The 19,339-nt window shown below is 42.1% G+C and overlaps 1 protein-coding gene across 1 annotated transcript; it reads right to left on the bottom strand.

Moving 5' to 3' along the window:
• Window positions 1–559: 559 nt before the first annotated feature.
• Window positions 560–19,155, bottom strand: CAV1 (caveolin 1). The gene is made up of 3 exons (XM_062609610.1): window positions 18,942–19,155; window positions 17,897–18,061; window positions 560–2,870 (listed from the first exon to the last, which is right to left on the bottom strand). Exons 1-3 carry the CDS (start codon window positions 18,969–18,971, stop codon window positions 2,529–2,531), a joined length of 537 nt encoding a protein of 178 aa, XP_062465594.1. The 5' UTR covers window positions 18,972–19,155; the 3' UTR covers window positions 560–2,528.
• Window positions 19,156–19,339: the final 184 nt, after the last annotated feature.

The raw sequence follows: 19,339 nt of genomic DNA, 5'->3' as shown, positions 1-19,339 counted from the left end.
TCCATACATTAAATGCTTTGCCTCATGAGCTTTTATTAAGAACAATCCTGTTTCCACTGGACTGAAAAAGAAAGCTTTAAACAATTTTAACTGAGGAGCCTATTATCAGGACAATCCAGGAATGAATTTTGGGTGGCCAAAGCCTTTAACATAAAATGAAATAGAAACAACTCATTATATTGTGATATTCTGGTTATTGGATATTAAAATTGTCTACAAGTAAGCATCATTATCCTAATTTAAAATGTAGGAAAACTGAGGAACACCAAGCATTTAAACAAGCTTAGGCTCCTTGTTCAACACTGTATTCACTAGTCCTACTGCCTACTAATTTAGCAGCAGAAAATATTTACTTGGGGAAAAAAAAAGTCATTTTTTTTCTGGGAAGAACTTTTCTGAGTCAGATCCTGAACCACAGATCGAGATGATTTTGTGCATTCTTTCTTGAGAAACAAACCACATTACTTTCTGCTTCTTTATCAAGAAATACTGGGCTTTTCTTCCTAATAATATGAGATTGTCCACATGACTTTCTAGGAAAAAGAAGTCAGACAGGAGCTACCATTAAACATCTTTTTATTGTAGTCTTTAATGTACATGCAGAATTTAAAAAAGTGTCAGTTATATCTGTAAGCGTTTAACAATATAAATGTTTTGGATCAGCAATGTATTTGGGTTAGGGACTAATAACTCTAAGTGAACAGACACCTTGCAGGATATACAGTTTATATGGTAAATCAAAAAGGTTTTCTTCAGAGTGATTTTCCTCATAAAAAGATAAAATATTCCTTGTTTACAATCTCGCTTGTTTTTAATTGTGAAAAAATCTGTAATAGTACACTCTTCATTATGTACATAGAAAAACATAAAACTATATCCATACCAGTGTCTGTTTTAAATGCAAACAATAGTAGCTAATAGCTTTGTAATTCTTTTTGTGCACCCTCTCCCCTGTTCCCTCCCTCCCCCCTTAAAAAATGCAGCATTTCCTAAAGAAATTGAACTGAAGGCACTCCTGTGTTAGGTAAAGCAATACGTGAACTATCAGCACTAAATATAAAAGCTGTAGGTGTACCAGACAGCTCCATGCTCATCCCAAGGGCATGCACTCTCCAAGGTCAAGAACTGGTTTGCTGGAGATTCCAAGTGGAGCAGGCTCAGGCTCCAGCTTGGTTTACAATAAAGCTGATTAGCCTCACAAAGATTTCTGCAAATGCTTCACGCAAACCTTATGAGGATGCAGAGAGCATCTCTGAACACAGTACTACCGCGAGGGCAAAAAGCTCTTGCAGGTCACAGCATCAGAACATGTTGCAAAGGCTTTGCTTTCTGGGCCTTGTACTTTGCAACACGGTAGTTTCACACAACACCCTCTGTTTAAGACTTCCTGATTTTGCAGCTCAGCTAAAAATGAACAAACCAACCCTCAAATGTGAAGTTTCTAAACCATCTCTTGTGATGGATTAGTTTAGATTCAGCAAAGCATCCTGAAAACTATCTGTGTGCTAGTGGCCTGCTGCCTTCTGCTGACAGGGAAGTTTTGACAGCTGATAGAGAAGTTTCTCTCATGGGAAGCTCCTCCTTGGCTTCATGTGGCTTGTGTTTGGCACACCTTCATTTTTCTTGTAACTTGGAGTTATCTCTGGCAAATCTGCGATATGTATTTGTATGAATACTTTGCAAAAACCCGCAGAAGCCTACGACATAAGCACCTAAATGCTTGCTAAAGGATGTGTCATAAGTCACAGTCACGAAAATGTTTCCATAATGACCAGTTTTAGTTCTCAGCTGCAGTTTGTTTCTGCAATCCTAACAAAGGTTGAGAAATGACTGGTTGCAAAGTGATGAGACAGAAAGGCACTGTCTGAAGCTTTTCAAGCATGTGAAAAGCTTTCATGTGTCACTATGTCCAACCTGACAAATCATTAGGGTTTTGAGAAATATATTAGTTCAGTATTTGTTTACTTAACTAGTAAATTCATAGTGCACCATATCTGACCATGACTGTAAATAGCTGCAGTCAACTGACAATCCAATTGAAAAAGAACATTCTGCTAAAACCTGCCAGCTGGTCACGTTCATTCTGCTGCAATAGCTCTGCACTCTTTGGCCACAATAAAATGAATGGCTTTATAGTGTTGGAAAGCATTTTTGTCGTTCTTTAGTATCACTGTGGATTTATCTCACAAGGAATGAAGCGTGAGATAGAAAGGCATCCAACAACACTTCAGTCTCTGAATTGAACAGCCAGCAAAATGATATACAGCTGGTATGGAAGAATAGCCATTTAAGGTTAGTTTGAAATGCAGACTGAAGGGAGAAAAAAAAAAAAAAGCAGCAAGAAGTAGTCCAGTAAGAATAAACAGTAGAAAAAGAAACTGAGCAAGTGATTCTTTGTTTTGGGCCAGTATATCCACCACCAGTTGCTGTATGTTGCTTTGGGAAACACGAAACTGGCATCAAAACACTACAAACAACACAAAACCCCCGCCCTCTTCCTAGGCTGATGGCTCTCCTTGAAATGTCCCTCAAATCTCTTTCCGTACTGTGGCTCGGATGCTGCTGAACATTTTGCCTATGGCCTCAAACATTGGGTCGCAGAACGTGTGGATGCAGATCGAGTAGACGCGGCTAATGCACTGGATTTCAATCAGGTAGCTCCTTATGCACGGCACCACTGCCCAGATGTGCAGGAATGACAAAATGGCAAAGTAGATGCCCCAGACGAGAGCCATAGGAATGCCAAAGATCGCTGACAGTAAACGATAAAACCAGTATTTCGTTACAGTGAAGGTGGTAAAACTGGCCTTCCAAATCCCATCAAAGCTGTGTGTTCCCTCTGGCTCAGCAATGACATCTTCAAAATCAATCTGCAGCAAAGAACACAAAGTCATGTCAGTCAGATGTTTGTATCAAGGATGGATTCCAGAAGCACCTTTCCTGGAGAACAATGGTCCCATGCAACAAAATACTGAAGCATGTACTTCCTACATTCCAACATGATTCAAACCGTCTTTACACATCAATTTAAGCCATGAATCTTCGAATAACTATCTTTTGCTGGAGATTACCAGGGAGCCTTAGTGATTAGACATCTAACTTCTAGGTGGAGATGTCCACAAAACTGCATATATTTTCCTCATCTCCTACAGTCCTAAGGGTGTGCAGTGGGACAAATCAGGTGAACAGAATCATTGTGCTTTCGTATGCCTAACCTAACTGTTTCTCATCTTTACGAATGGAGTAAATGCAGTCACTACTTCTTTGACCTTTTATACACCTCAAGCATGTATCAATAAAACATGTTTCGTTTGTCTAAATTTTCCCATCCTTCTTTGTATAGCAATTGCTGAATTTTGACAGTGAGTAAATGGTGAGGCTAGCTATTTTAAATATATACATTAAAACAGGTATAGAAAGTTCTTAGTAGACTGAAAAATAAAATGCTGGATTTAGAACTGCATCAGGTGGAGGTGTTCCTTAGTCTGAAAGGGTTAAGGAGCTCTTTCATCTTCCTGAACATAAGAAGGCTCTTCACATTATAGCTGGGTTTTTTTTCTAACCTACCCCGTTTATGTCATAACACCCTGCTCATGAAAGACATGGCCAGGCTAACATATTAATATTTATAAGGAACACACTTTTCCACATATTTCATAGTTTTGACTAACCATAAATAGTTCAAAATGTCACTTAAGGAAACACTGCATTCCAACAGGCTTATTTTAATGCTCTCTGCTGAAATTCACGGAACTTAATTGTCGTAACATTTCTATTAGAAAATTAACAGAATTGTGACTATAGTTCAGCTCCATGTCACACAAACGTGTTTGATATAACCCACAATACAGGATATTTAATATAGCTAGCATAACTAATTGTATAGGTACTGCATTCAGCAGGAAAGAGAATATCACAATACTATTCCTCTGCAAGAAACTAAATGACTGTCTAAATCAGGTGAAAGAAAAAAAAGAAACTACATTCCTTGGACTGGATCCCAAAGTTATAGGATAATGCTGCTGTAAGTGAAGATTTACAGAAGCTAGATAAGCGTGATACTGGCTAGTAGTCTCAGAAAATCAAGCAGAAGTACCTCAGCATGCTGGAAGGAGGTGAACATATATATGCTCAGATTAAGCATTGCATATATGTGGGAAAAGGCTCACAATCACTTCTTTTGATCTGAAGTATACATAATAATTGGAAAGAATTCCTTCCTCTCTCCTGTTGAAACATTAATCACCTCCAACAAAAGTTACCGACAAAGTGAAAAATACTATAAAGCCACTGGACTTCCCAGTTTCTTAAACATAAAATTCCAAAGCAAAACTGCACAGTCTAGGCTCAATTTACTTGAAGGGCTTGGAAGTCAGTGGGAGGAAATTTCCAAATCAGCTGTTGTATGAAATGTCTTGAATGCCTAACATCAAGCTGGCTCAATTCATGGCCTAAACATCACTCTCTGCCAGTGCTTCTCCCTAGACATCATATAACACAAACTACAAACCTCGTTTTTATCTGCTAGTCTGAACTAGGCTCTAGTGATCTGAAAGTGATCTATGATCCTTTGGGTTGGGAATTCATCATCATCATCACCATCACACACGGTAGCTTTTGGATTGGAATTCTATCTCCACAGAAACCAATGGCAGACTGCATTGGCAGAGTACCCAAGGAACACACCTCATCACTGCGCACTTGTCTGTGAAGGCGTGCAGAGCCAGCGGTCTGTCTGGACTTTCTGAAACTGAACAGCATAATTTTAAATGATAATTACAAAATGAGAAAAGAGAGTTTGAATCACCATTTTCGTCTGCAATAGTTCTGCATGTATGTAATAACCTCTACTTCTGTAGGTCATGCACATGAATTCTTGGTACAAAACTTAGAAAGCAGTTTCCTTTAAATCAGTGCCTAAAGACAGTATAAAATGTACAGTACATTCATTGCTCAGTGAAGACAGGAAATCTGAGATTATTTGGGGTCTGCAATTTCAGTGCAAGTGAGACTGAAACTCTGGTGGAAATAACTAATTCTGGGGAAGGCACCACAGGCAACAATAGGCTCCATTTTCATTGTGGGGTCATTAGAGATAAAAGTTTATGTTTGGGGACTAAACAACTGACAAAATATTAGCTTTATAAAGTACATTGGCCATAAAATAGTTACATGAATCAGTCCTTAAAAGTTAGATGCAGTCTGGTAAGACAGAGCAAGGAGCTTTCCTGGATGCATTGTGATCTTTTTTCCAAATGAAACAATCAGATAACCTTGTGTCAATCACAGAATTTTAGGACTGCATCATGAAAGAAAGAAGAAAAGGTTGTAGATGTATACATGAAGAAGTCAATAATATCTACTGATGATGGCAGCTAATTATCTGGTACATGTTCCTGCTCTGACAAAAAGATGATTTCAAGGTCTATATATTGCTCACTGAGATCAGTCTTGTTCTACTGAGCGTACATGTTGCAAAACATATGCCTGAGTTTATGGAGCAAATATATTTTTGTTCTAAAATACACAATCAAGCATGCTTATAGTACCTGTTTCTGCAGCTATTCAAAAGCAAACTTTTCACTGTAGCCCATATCCCATGTTAGCTCATTTTCGAAGTGAATGTGTGTTCTTGGCTTATCGTCAATGCTTGTCTTGAAATCAAGTAACAAAAATATGCAGATGATGGCAAACCCCAAGATGATAACAGCAAAAAAAAGTTGCTTCTCAAAAAAATGCTACTACATGAAGACTACATGGTTCAGCCCTCTTATGCTAAAACTTCTAGCAATTTATTGCATGCTTCCCATCAGTTGATGTGATGTGTGGCAGATCCAGTTCATGCACACAGCCATCACACAGCAGTTCAGTACATCGAGGATTATTCAAGGCCAAGATTAAAGTGATTTTATTTAGATCAGTTGTGTAGTCCATCTTGTATTGTTTCACCTGTCTGACAAGGGAAACACTGAATCTCAGCAGGAAGGCAAGTTAGCCCTGAGCTCCATCAGCCCTTTCATCTTTAATCTAGCTAAGTGGGACTTCTTTTTATCAGCAAAGCATATTTTTGGCATGCAAAAAGAAGCCATAGGTTATGTCGGTTTATTAGAACTGGCACATAATTTGATTCATTTCAAAATAATTCATTGTAATGAATGTTTTATTGAAAAATGGAAGCCAATAAACTCATTGGTTTTCAAATCAAATAGTAAACTTTCTGCAATTGTGATTCTCAGTAACTAATGTTTTAGCTTGTTGTGTGCTCCAAAATGTCCATGGAGTTAATCCTGGGGAGCTGACAGAAGAATAATGCCATATAGCATTTCCAGATGGACAGCCCTGTCCTCATTCCAGGAGATGATGCTAATATTAGAACATTTATGATATATCTTTGGCCAGGATTTCCCAGCTCAGGTCATACACAGTTGTCCTAAAAATATTCAAGAATTAGTCTCTCTGTGAGATGATAATAGCGTTGTGTTCATGCCACCAATAATTGTCAAGAGGTTACTTTCTTGGAGCAATTTCAACAGCTCTCAGAATGTTTCTACCAATGCACAGAAGCTGAATACATGGTCCTGTAGGAACCATATCTGATGTCTCACTACCATAATCTCTCCCATTTCATTATTCCTCAAATCCCATGTTCCACACATTGCTCCAGTTTGAATAAGGGAGGTGATGCCAAACCGAACTTGGAAGTGTAAAGACAGAAAAACAGCCTGGCAACTCTAAAAACTCTCAGCTGAGTTAAAATGAAGCTGTTTTCTCCCTGAAAGCCATAAGAATGTAATGAAATTATATAGATGTCAAGAGAGTCCAGGTACAACTGGAAGGCAAACTTCTGCTGTCCAAACTCAGAGTTAGCTGCAGCAGTGTACAGTCTAAATAAAGATAGGCAAGGAACTGAGGTAATTTGGGTTTTTCTTCTCAGCTGCTAACAGATCACGTACAGATTCACTGGCTGGGAAACACTATTTTTTTTTCACTGTTCAGGCTGTACAGATAAGTCCTTATACTGCAGGAACTGAGATATCACCCAGGTTCTTCCTGAACTGAACCACTCCCATGAAAGATCCTGTTTTTAACTCCTGGGGATCAGTCCTCCACAGGCAGCAGGAGCAATAGGTGACTGGATGCATTTTGCCTTGCTATGGATTACATTTATATCAGTCAGATTACTCACTCCTCGCTCCCTCCTATTACTTTCCTCTGGTTTTTAGTTCAGCAGCACCCAGTGATGGTGAATGTCGTCAGACTGATAATGGGAGTCCAACTGAACTAAGTGAAGTAAAAATAGGACTTACAGGAGAAAGAGAAGTGGCCAGAAATCTGATCCTAGGGAATAAGGACACTCTAATTTCTGGAAATTAATCTAACTGGCTTGCAAGGATAAGGTACCTTTTTTAGGCTATTGCTCTTGAGGCCACTTTTACCAAAGCATCACGTGCATGTAGATCTGTGAAGAGCTCTGTTTAATTTACACAAAGGCATACTCAGGTTAGACACAGGTCTAGTTCAGTAGACTGCATGTTCAGCATTCAGTTTGTTCCTCCAAAGTTCTGCTGTGAAATCATGCCGAGTTATTTGCCAAGCTAATGAAAATACAGGAAAGGTCACTTGCAACAAGGAGAGAAGTAAAGAAAATTTGTTTTGACTCTCTAAAGGATGCTAATAACTCACTACAACCTTCTGTTTCAGCCAAACACTATTAAACACTATCAACTCCTGTTCCATGCCTACAATACACTTCCTGACTTCAGCTATTCTTTGTTTCCTACTATTCAGTTCAGTAAAGCCAGTTTTTACATTGCTTGAAGCCTTTGTCTGATTGTGCTATGAGAATTACCGCAGCTTCTTTTGCTCTGCATATGTTTATTAAACTCTTATCAGGAAATTAAGGAGCCTGCTTTGATTCTCAGAGATTTATTTACAAGAAAGGGAAATGGTATGGGGAATTTGTTTTCCTTTTTTTCAAAGTCTGTTTAAAGAAAAAAATATTAATTAAAAAATTAGCAGCGTGAAGTTACTGTTTTTGTGTAAAAAGAACCCAACAAACCCAGCTGACTCAAGAATATATGCCTTATATATGAAAAGAGTTGACCTTGCCACTTTAGTCCCTGTGTATCAAAACCTGGCAGGCTGGGAAGGTGTACTAAATGCCAAGCTCAAATTGCCTAGCTGTGCACTCAGCCTAGCTGGGGTATGTAATATCTATTACATAGAAAAAATACTGTGCTGGGGCTACCAGAAAAATATTATTAACGCCATCAGCAATTTTTGGGAGCTTTGACCTCCTGTAGATTTCTGTGATTGTAACTACCATTATTAAAATCTGCATGTGGTAGCTGTATGTTGCTACTGTGCTCACAGCATGCAATTTGCATAGACAGGTACCACCGCTACTCCACTGAGGAGGAACCCAAACAAGTGTTGAGGATGCCAGCATTTTTTAGTGCCATCAGTATCTTTTAGTGCCATCAGTATCTTCAGTATCTGCCATCATAGGAGTCAGTGAAAGGATGCTCAAGTCCTGACTGTATCTCTCTTGATTGACTGCTAACACCTCCAGTCAGGCAAACCACTTAAATATGCACCCAACCTGAAAAATGTGAACTCTCTTACTGATGTCAGTCTGCTCTGTCAGACCAGAGCTATAGTCAAGTATTAATGTATATGTATGTAAAAAAGTGTCCCAACCTAGTTTTCTCTACATTTTTAGCACAGAGTATGGAAAATGTCAGTCCTGTGTACCTCATGCTGTTTTTAATCAGTTTGTTCCCTGACTGTAAGCATAATACTTTTCGCCATATCATACAGTGTCCTTATGAGACTTGAAACAGATACATGGAAAAAAAAAGCAGACTTTTTTTCTTTTTTTTATGCTGTGATAAATGCAATTTGTAAAATTTCCTGATGCCTTCAATGTCCTTTAAAGAAACATTCAACAGAAGAAAACGTATACAAGATCACAAACTGACAAGCCATTCAAAGGCATGAGTCACATTTGCAGGGTGGCGTTCAGGACAGGTTCAGCACTAGTAGCTTTGGAGAAGGCCATGGTGTGTGTTATTAAAAATAAGAAAATGCATTGTATGAGATCACTATTAGTTTCTGCACTTCTATGTACCATTTGGAACTTAAAAATTGCCAGTTACAGTGCTTGGAGAACAAAAGCATCACAGCAGCATAAAAGACCTTAGGCAATAAGCTCACATCCATTCTGTTAAATCAGTGACAAGAGCTAAACATCTAAATGTTTCTTTGACCCTTTGAAATATGTTTCCACATTCACTGATGGTGTCTTCTTGAATTCTGCCACAGTTTATCAGAAAATGATGGAAAAGTGTATAATGTTGTTTCTACTAAACCTGAGTGAAAGTGCACAGGAGGCATCATGACTTCATAGAGTCATGGAACCCCCTGACATGGGCAGGGACACCTTCCACTAGACCAGGTTTCTCAAAGTTCCATTCAACCTGGCCTTGAACACTTCCAGGGATGGGAAGTGTTCTTCCCATCCTTCTTCTTCCAGCTTCTCTGGGCAACCTGTGCCAGGGCCTCATCACCCTCACAGGGAAGAACTTCTTCCTAAATCTAATCTAAATCTAACCTCTTCTAGTTTACAGCCACTCCCCCTTGTCCTGTCACTACATGCTCTTGTAAAAAGTCCCTCTCCAGCTTTCTCGTAGGGCCCCTTTAGGCACTGGAAGCTCCTTTAAGGTCTTCCCTGAGCTTTCTCTTCTCCAGGCTGAACAAGCCCAACTCTCCCAACATGTCTTCATAGGAGAGGTGAAACAATGATATTCATGTTGGAGAGTAGACTTGAAGGACTACACTCTTCTAGCCAGAGAAGAAAACCAGTCCTGTCAAACGTGATCCTTAGTGCACACATAACAAATATTCAAACGGACTACAAAAAATTTTGAATTACATGACTTAAAGAAAGTTGTGACTGCAGATCACCATTTCACAAACTGAAAAGCAATGAAAATAGCCAAAAAACACTTTGCTGCTAATTACTGACAGAACAACCTGCTGCTCCCTGCCCATGCTGAGCTACTGATTGTATATCAGAAAAGACCTGAGGATGGGCTTTGTTTAATCAGAGGGGCAGGATCATCAAAATCTGCAGAAGTACTCAAGAGAAAAATGCAACTGATGCTAATGGTTCAGCATTGTAGCAACCAGCCATTCTGCAGAGATCTCTTCCTGAAGCATGTCTGTCCTGTCTCAATATAGCCCAGCAGAAGGAAAGACTAGCAGCTTCAAGGAGATCTGCACTCCTCTGAAACACAGCAAAACTTCCTGTGCAGGTGGGGATATCGTGTCAGCCAGTTCCTTGGAAAATACACTGATGTCGTTGGAGTAAGCTGTCAGAAAATAAAGTGGTTATTTTCCTCCCTGGACACTGGCCTGATGGGAGGTTATTGCAGCTTTCCCAATGAGAAACTCTTCAGCAGCTTTCTTTGCTTTACTATTTATGTTCTGCAGTTCCTTGTTTGATACAACTATTTTAGCAAAGAACTACGGTATGTCTGTGTGCATGTACATCCATACACTTCTGTCCATCTGTTATGTTCAAAGATGTATATTCATCAACATGAACACCAGGGTGAAGTTTTGACTACACTAAAGATAATGGGAAATTTTTTATTGATTCCAGTGGTGTCTGGCGTAAGCCAGAGTCCACAAACATTAATAAAAGTGAAGATACCCTCTAAATTTAGAGATTTCAGCTTATATTTCAGTATTTTATTTTATATGTATTTTATATGTAAATGCAGTATTTTATATTATATTGCTGTCAGTGCAGGTTTACGGACCTGCTGTTAAGGTAATAAACTGCTACTAAGTAGAACTCATTAAAATTTGCCCTAGCTTCATGCCTCCTAAATTTAGGCACTAACAGGAAATAGAAATTTAGTGATCTTAGATTCTTTAATAGTGTGAAAGACAGGCACCTTTGGAGGACGCTTTAGATGCTTTCTTCTTTTTATCATTTTTAAGGCAGTCTAAGGAGAGCAGACTCTTAACTAGGTATATAAACACATCCATCTGCACCGCTACAATTCTTTTTAGTAAATCTCTGTATCTTGCTCTCACCTCTTTCCTCATTTCTACCTGAATACACTTATTGCTGACAGTGAGTATGCAGTGATGCCCAGCTGCCTCTCTGTTCCTTTAAAAAAACATTTGCCTCTGCATTTCTCTTTTTAGAAGGTTGTCTTTGTTAGGGGAGATCTCAAGTTAATAATCCTTAAATAGTGTTTAAGTAACTGTTTCCTAACAGAAACTGTTACCAGTTAACTGGTGATTGTTTCTTAAGTATTTCATAAAAATCAAGATATCATTAGTCTATATATCTGGTCTTGTCATAAACCGCACTAGAACAGAGACATATGAACTTGGACTTCATAAAACACCAGGAGACTTTATGGCTGAGGTCAATAGGAGATGTTAACCTGATCTTGAAGGAAAACTGTTGTTTGTTTGCATTTTTTGGTTTTTTTTTTTTTTTTTTTTTTTTTTTTTTTTGTTGTTTTTTTGTTGTTGTTTTTTTTTTTTTGTAGCATTTGTTTGAATTCTAGAAGGGATTTCAAACTTGATAGAGGAAGTGTTGCAATCTGTCTATGAGACTCCCTTAGATTTCTTTGGGACTCTGAGTACAAATTCAGCACAGCAGGAATTTGGAGAGGGAATGTGGCGCTTTCACCTTCAGCTCTGAGAGCATCTTCTTGCTTCTTATCTACGAAGCTGAATTTCTCAGTTCCCATTTCTTTGAAAATAAAGTATACGGGCCTGATAAACAGAAGACAAACCCCATTGTTGTACAGCCCCACTAACACCTCTAGCACAGCTCCTTGACTATCTTGAATAAAATCAGGCACAAGGTTTATCAATTAATATGGACATTAGAGTGGGGATAACGGTACTGAAACTATTTGTCCTTTAGAATACTAACCCAATGACATTTCTGACAAGGATGATACTGCCTAAAATTCAAAGTTTGTTTTGAAATTATTGAAAGACATTTTCATAAGACATCTGCAAGTAAAATATAAAGAAACTAACAGAGCTAAACCTTCCCCCCCCAAAAAAAAATCAATCAAAATTAAATGGCATAACTTCTCTTTCATCTTCACAATAACAAGTCCTTTTTAGTCCAAGATGGTTTTTATTACTATCATTTGCCTGGAATAGACAGATGGTAGTTCTGGATCTAAAAGCTAAAAAAAAATCATTTACTGATGTAGATTTCATCCCAATGTCTGTTTATCACAAAGGTATTTGAGAGCTGTGGGAAATAAATACAAACTCATCTTGGTTTAGAACTATATGTCTCTTCAGCTTTTCAGAGATCACAAGTTTTACAGAATCAGCCAAGTTCATTTGTATTTTCTCTCTCTGTTGCCTAAAACACAACAAAGATCACATTCTTATAGGGGACCCCATGGCAGACCTCTCTACTACACACATTTAGCACTCCTTCCCCTTGAGAATTTTGGATTTCAATTTTTGTTTGCTTGTTTGTTTCAGACATCCATACTCTCTGCAATAGAAGATGGCGATTTCTATCCATATAGTAGGCTAAAAATTCTAAAATGAATTCAAACTGAGTTTTAAATTCTGTTGAATTTATTTGAAACAAAAACTATTTGTCTCCTGTGAATCTGAGATAGTGCCCAATAAAGTCTAACAAAAGGAACATCCATGCTGAATTGTTGGCTCTGTCCCTACAGCCATCAAATCAACATTTTCCTATGGAGTTATGAGTCATGTTCATCATGCTAAGCAAGAAGGCAACACATAAGGCTTTAATAATACTATGACCTTAAATGCAAATTTTTTTTTTTGAGAAAGAAGCTTTTGTTAGAGCAGATGCCATTATTCTCTGTAATCTTATGGACATTCAGAAGTTCCGTGTCTGGAAACTCCTAATTAACGTGCAGGAAAACTGTTTTACAGAGCTCTAAAACCTTGCTCGGTCCTCATATAAACTCGCATTCATAATGATTTGAGTTTTCAATCTCTCACTCCGAGACTAGCCTTGGAAGAAATATTTGAAACAGAGTTGTATCATGTGGATAGCAAAGTCAAACATTCAGATATTCTTGCCTTTTAAATCTAAACCCCATGCAAAGTTTCAGAATAATTTCATTTATCTGTAGTTATGCAAAAGTAAGGTGCCATGTCTGAGCTACATAGCTACATGTATTGTCAATGGAGAGAAACATGCCCCTGGAGAGGACCCCTCATCCTGTCCTATGGCTAGGTCTAAACTCTGTGACAGGAATCTGCCTCCAGAGGCATCTAGCTTCCATCACTGCCAACAGCTAGAGACAAGATTACAAGCTTGGATTGGAACGTATGTTTATATTTATACATTATATGTTTTTAAAACTGTACATTTATATACATATATATGCATATATATACATATATATGTGCATGTGTCAAGATATTTAATATTATTTATATATTTATATTGATGTATTTAAATTCACACATTCACCTATTTTCTCATGACTTTTAACAATACCTGAAAACAAAGAAAAGGGGTCTGCATTAAATTTCACATAATTCCTTGTTTTAGAAAAAGCACTAGACTGAGCTCTGCTTTTCTCTTATTTTACCATGTTGAAGAGCAGAACTCTCTTCCTCCAGGTTGACATCTGTTGTCACATCAGAGTGACAGTCTTCCCATTCGTAAAAAGCAGGGCACAGTGCTGCCCTTCCTTCCAGGAGGTGTGGAGGCAGGAGGTGTTAGCCTAGTCCTCTCTCTGTGTGTCTTCCACCATGCTCAGAGCAACAGGGATGGACCATAATTATGAAGGATTAAGGAAAATGGCAAACTAATTTTTAAAAAGCCTCTTTTTTTTTTTTTTCATTTAAAAGTGGCAGAAACTATAAATGGCCTTAAAATTTCTGAGTAATACTTTCCTCCCTAATGCCTACATAAGGGTGTTGTGGTATTTGTCAACATCTGACAAAAATTCCAGACTTTTGCTTACAGTGAGTTGAATTGTCCTTAACTCCATTGGCTTTAAGTAAAAGGCACAAATACATCACTGTTTAAAGCTTGGTACAAAAGCTCTGCATCCTTATATTTGTAGCCAAGGACTGGATTTTTATTTTTTCTTTTTCCAGAGAGAAAAGGACTCCTATGCAACAAACAGCAGAGAGACACCACTTTAAAACAAAACAATAATTATGTTTGGAATGGTAGACCAGGCACAGGCCTTTCCTCCTGGCACGGCATCCCAGGAAAACATCTTCCCTTGGCTGCAGATGTGACTTCATTTGGTCTTCACTTGTCCTAAAGGAGTAGACTTTGCAGGGTGTGCTGCAAAAGTCCATCCCCATTCTGAGCAAGAGGTGAGGAAGTACTGAGAAGTGCAAGCTGCAGGAGAACTAACTCCTTCCTCTGCTGCTTCCAAATTCAGTGAACTTAGTGCAGACTTGACCACAGACACTTTGAGAAATTTTGAACTCCAAAGAGTTGGAAGGCTGTAATTTAGCTGTACTCTGGAAAACACAAATATTGTGCTGGGAAACAGGAGCATCAAGCACCTTCATATGAGTCCTTGGTCATTGGGGAATGAATGAATGAGTGAAAAAAACACAAAAAATATCAGCTTTCTACCCTGTTTGTTGCGCCCCATCACACAGATACGAAAACTGTGGTACACAGGTACAAAAGTAGAATTGTCCAGTGAAGGACATATGAAATAGAAACAACTGTGAGGCAGAATAGCTGTATAATCACCAGCATGATTTCTGGAGAGGTCCCAAGTGCACAGAGGCTGTTTCTCCCTCACTAGATTCCCTCTTTGCCTCCTGTATGACCAGCCATCTTCACAAGCATGCACCTCAAGGAATGGGAGCACTGTTGCACGTTCTCCCTGACAAGGTGATGCACGAGGGCAGTTGTATGAGGAAGAAACTCCTTCCTTTCTGCTCCCCATTGAAGGAATTGGAACAGGAAGGAAATTCTGGTGATTTTACTAGATTGTGCTTCCTCCAGCACAGAGCTGCCTACTCCACTGCCTGCGGACCTCAGGCTCAGTAAGGCCTCACTTCCATCTCTCTCTGAACAGAAATCCTGCAGTTTTACCCACTTTTCCATAAACCTCCCATCACTTAGCTTCCACTTGGTAGCTAATTGGAAGATAAGCTGAAAGCAAAGTCAAGGTCACTAATAACTTTGGTATAAAGCTGCTCCATGTGTTTAGTTCTTGCCTGGATCCCCACCCTATTGCTGCCCATACTGTGTATCTGCTGCGAGGAAGCTATGCAGATGCTTTGTGTTGCACATCAAGGCAACATGTCTCCTGCTTCTCACAAGCAAGGGTTATTTTTAAAATGTGCTATGGGAAGTATTTGAATGCAGACAACACTGAGGCCTTTTAGAGAGCTGCTTACGGAGCAGATTCCTCGTTCTCTGTCTCATCATTTCTATTTCATGGCTGACTGGCTTGTCCCCAGTTTCCATTCTATTGTGCCTCATAGTCAAGTGGCAAGAAATGCATTAAACGCTGGGCAAAAAGCAGAAGGTTCTGAATCTAGAAAAATGCAACAGCTCTAAATAAAACTGAGCTAAGCCTGAACAATATTTCTGGCTTTACAGCACTCCTTAACAGTTTTTTTTTCCTCTGACTTTCAGTAGTCAACTCAGACTGGGGACTCCTGTTACACAAGTGCATTTTTTGCACTCTGCCTGGATGATTTGCAGCTGAAGTAAGAAAGGCAGATGTGTGACAAAAGGGGACCACATACTGATGTCTGAGGCAGGAGCTGAATCTGTGTATCTTCACTCCAGTCAGAGCATGTCCCCCAGGCACTGGGTCTGAACTTTATTGCTATGCCTAATAGGCTGAACTTGAAAGTGTTGTCCAAATAAACTCAATTTGTGCCAAAATTCCTCTCTGCTTTTCACGTTGGACTATGAAACACTTATAAAAATAAAACCAATTCTTATTTATCCTTGCAGCAATACAGAAAGGTGTTGTTTTACAACGCCCACATTTTTTACAAACACTGCTGGTTTTATGATGCAAAATGGATCCTGTCTGGTTAACATCAAATTCATTTTGGTATATTATTGTGTCTTGATGGGAGTATGTGCACTAGCAGGAGCTCACTTGCTGACTCTGAGGCAGTACTGATATTCTAGATGTTTTCCAATTAATATGCTGGTCTATGATTATTTCAAAATAACAAACTGAAAAGCTTGGTTTTTCCATTCTTGTAATTCCTGTTTTTCAACTTTCTTTTAGATGATTGGCCATCACAAACTTTCTTAATCATTGCCCCTGTGGGAGGCAGAGAGGGCAGGATGGGCTTTGTACATTTCAGCTTCTTTTAAGTCCATTAGGAGTTTTTTCCTTCAGTGGTCTCCCTCTTTTCCCAGCAGGAACTTTCTTTCCCTAGTTAAGTTTGTGGACACCAGGATTCTGACTTGCTTGGGGGCTATGACTCATCCTCAGAAGGTTTGGTTGCTTTGGGGACTTCTTCTGTTGCTGTACGCAATAAGCCATAATGCAGTCTCATTCTTCAGCTCTTGCATTCCCTTTCTCCTCAGCTGCTACTCCACGGGTAGAAGACAGAAGAATGGCTTGCTCCTTTCTAAAATCAACCATTTTAATGGAAGTTTTGGACCACTGGTACACAGCTGTTTTTTTTTTTTTCTAAACAAATAAAAACTTTATGCCTTTTCTGTCTCAATCACAAAGCTGACAACAGCTCCTTAAAGGTATACCCTGCTCTGAGGGATAATTCTTAGTACTGATCCAGCACGATAGTTAGTCATATTCAGCACCTTGAAATTGTGTTGAAGTTCATGGAATTTGAGGTTTCTCAGGACCTTGCTATATTGTCTGTACATAGCATGAATCATTTTACTGACATATGTTCAGGAACTAGAATACAACCTTTTGATTCTCTGGAAACAATGCAATATTTCTCTCTTTCAGTAATAGGTCTTCCTGGTTAACAAGCGTCATGAACTGCCCCCACTGACTGCTGGACACTAAGCCAGTTAGTCACCCACTGTGACTGGGCAGCTCCTGTTTTTTTCTAGGTCTGACAAACTCAGATGACAGCATCCACAGTTTTCACATGCATAGCATGACATCTCTCTGCTAAGGGAAAATACACCTATCTGTTTTTTCTGACCAAAGTGAATTCAAGCTAAAACCTCCATCAACCCTGATTTCTCAAAACAGGGGAACTCTGATTTAAGAACTCAAACTCTGATTTAAGACACAAAAATGTCTTAGACAAGGGCACCGTCAGATTTTGCTTAGCTTGCTTCCATTTCTCATTTCTTGAGGGAAAGAAAAACACCAAAAAACCAAAACAAACCAAGGACACATTCCGAACGACCACCGATCTTGCACCCCCTTGGCTCAGGGAGTGTGATCTGTCCCGCAGGCCGTGCCCAGCAGCGCAGCAGCTCCGGCTGCACTGGGCTGGTGCCACCTCCCTGCCTCTATAAATGCCCGCAGGGGAAGGAAAATCTCTTTACTGCTGCTCCATAAGGTCACAACTTATTTTCCGCCGGTCCCGGGCGGGACATCCCGGCTGCAGAGCCGACCTGCGGGCACGCAGCTCCCGGAGACTGCTTCCCGGGGGCAGCCCGCGAGAGGATGCGACCCTGCCGCGCTGCAAGCAGCTCCAGCGGGCTGCCCTGGCCCGCTGCCCGCCTCCTCCTGCGCGCTATCCTTTACTTTACAGAAAAAACATACGACACCCCCCCACACACACACCCTCCCCGGCTTCCCCGCACGCAGCAGGTGAAGGGAAGCGGTTCGCGGACTGCTGTCGCCCCGTCTGTGCCCGCGTACTGTGTCCCGCATCGCCCCTCGCCCCGTTCCCCCCTCGACCCCCTCACCTTGACCACGTCGTCGTTGAGGTGCTTGGGGTCTCGGTTGACCAGGTCGATCTCTTTGGTGTGCACGTCGTGCACTGCCTTTTCGCTCAGCTCATCTGCCATCATCTTGTTGTTGGGCTTGTAGATGTTGCCCTGCTCCCTGACGGGCGCCGTGTATAGAAAACCCTGCGGAGAGGGAGAGCGGGAGGGAGGGGACAGCCGAGAAGAGCCCAGGAGGGCAGGGCCGGGCCGGGCCGGGCCGGGCAGGGCAGGGCAGGGCCACGCCGGAGGGCGGGCTGCGGGAGGTGGCCCTGGGTGCCGCGGGGCGCGGGAGCGGCGGGATCATCGCTGCGGGGCGGCTCTCTCCCGGCTATATAACCGCGGCCGCGGGGTGCGCAGCACACCTCCGCCACACCAGCGCGGCGCTGCCTCCCGCTCCCGCCGCCAGGCGGCCCCGGCCCCGCACCGCCCGCGCCCTGCCCCGCTCCGCTCCGCGCGGAGCCGCCCCAGCGCGGAGCGCGGCCGGCACTGAGCGGGGACGGAGCAGCCGCTGCCATCAACGGGCAGTGCCAGGAGCGGCCGGGGTCCCCGCAAAGGACCGTCCCCACGCTGCCCTCCCCACGCTGCCCTAGTAGCGAGGACCAGAGCGCGGTGCCCTTATCATCCCACCTCCACCCCGGCGCCCTCACCGTACTGTCCTCACTATACTGCCCTCACTATACTGCCCTGCCAGCACGGCCATCACCGCTCCCTCTTCAACCCGGCGCCCTCGCCTTATCGCCTCTCAAACATCTCCCTCACCGTACGGCAGCTGCCACGGTCCCCTCGGCCGGCCGCGTGGGCGAGCCCCTCGGGTCCCCCTGCCCGCTGTCCCTGCCCGCAGGTGCCCGGTTGTCCGCCCTCCCCGCTGGGCACCGGCAGCGGGGTTCCCGCGCCCCTCTGCGGGAGCTGCAGCGTACGTGGAGCTCAGGGGGTCCGAGACGCTGCAGGTACCCCGCGGCGGGCAGCAGGGCAGCTGGCGAGGAGCGGGCAGTGTCGCGGATCCGTCGCCCCTCGGTCGTCCTACCTCCGAGTCTACGTATTTGGTACCGGACATGCTGTCCCGGGCTGGCTGGCTGCTCTGCCGCGGGTTTCTCTGCGCTATAACGTGTAGGACCGGAGGCAGGAGGATCCCGCTCTGCGGAGCTGCCGGCCAGGGGGAGGTAGCTGCCAGGGAGACGGCTGGCCACCTGCCAGGGGCTGCTCCCTGCCTCTGCCTGGGGTGGATGACAAGCCGCGGTAGGGCCCGGCATATCGCAAGGCGGCTTGGAGCCGCCGGGGCTGGGAGGGGAAAGCAGCCCTGCCCCGGCAACCTGGGAGTTGACGGACCCGTCCCGGATGCTTGGGCCACGTCGCGCGGGCACAGGGACAAGACACGGACGCGGGCACGGACACCAACATGGACAGGACCGGGGGGGGGGGACA

This window comes from Pezoporus occidentalis, unplaced genomic scaffold (genome assembly GCF_034315485.1).
Source record: "Pezoporus occidentalis ecotype Australia unplaced genomic scaffold, CSIRO_AGI_Poc_V1 ctg14, whole genome shotgun sequence".
Lineage (NCBI taxonomy): Eukaryota > Metazoa > Chordata > Aves > Psittaciformes > Psittacidae > Pezoporus > Pezoporus occidentalis.
This window is presented reverse-complemented; position numbering and strand designations above follow the sequence as displayed.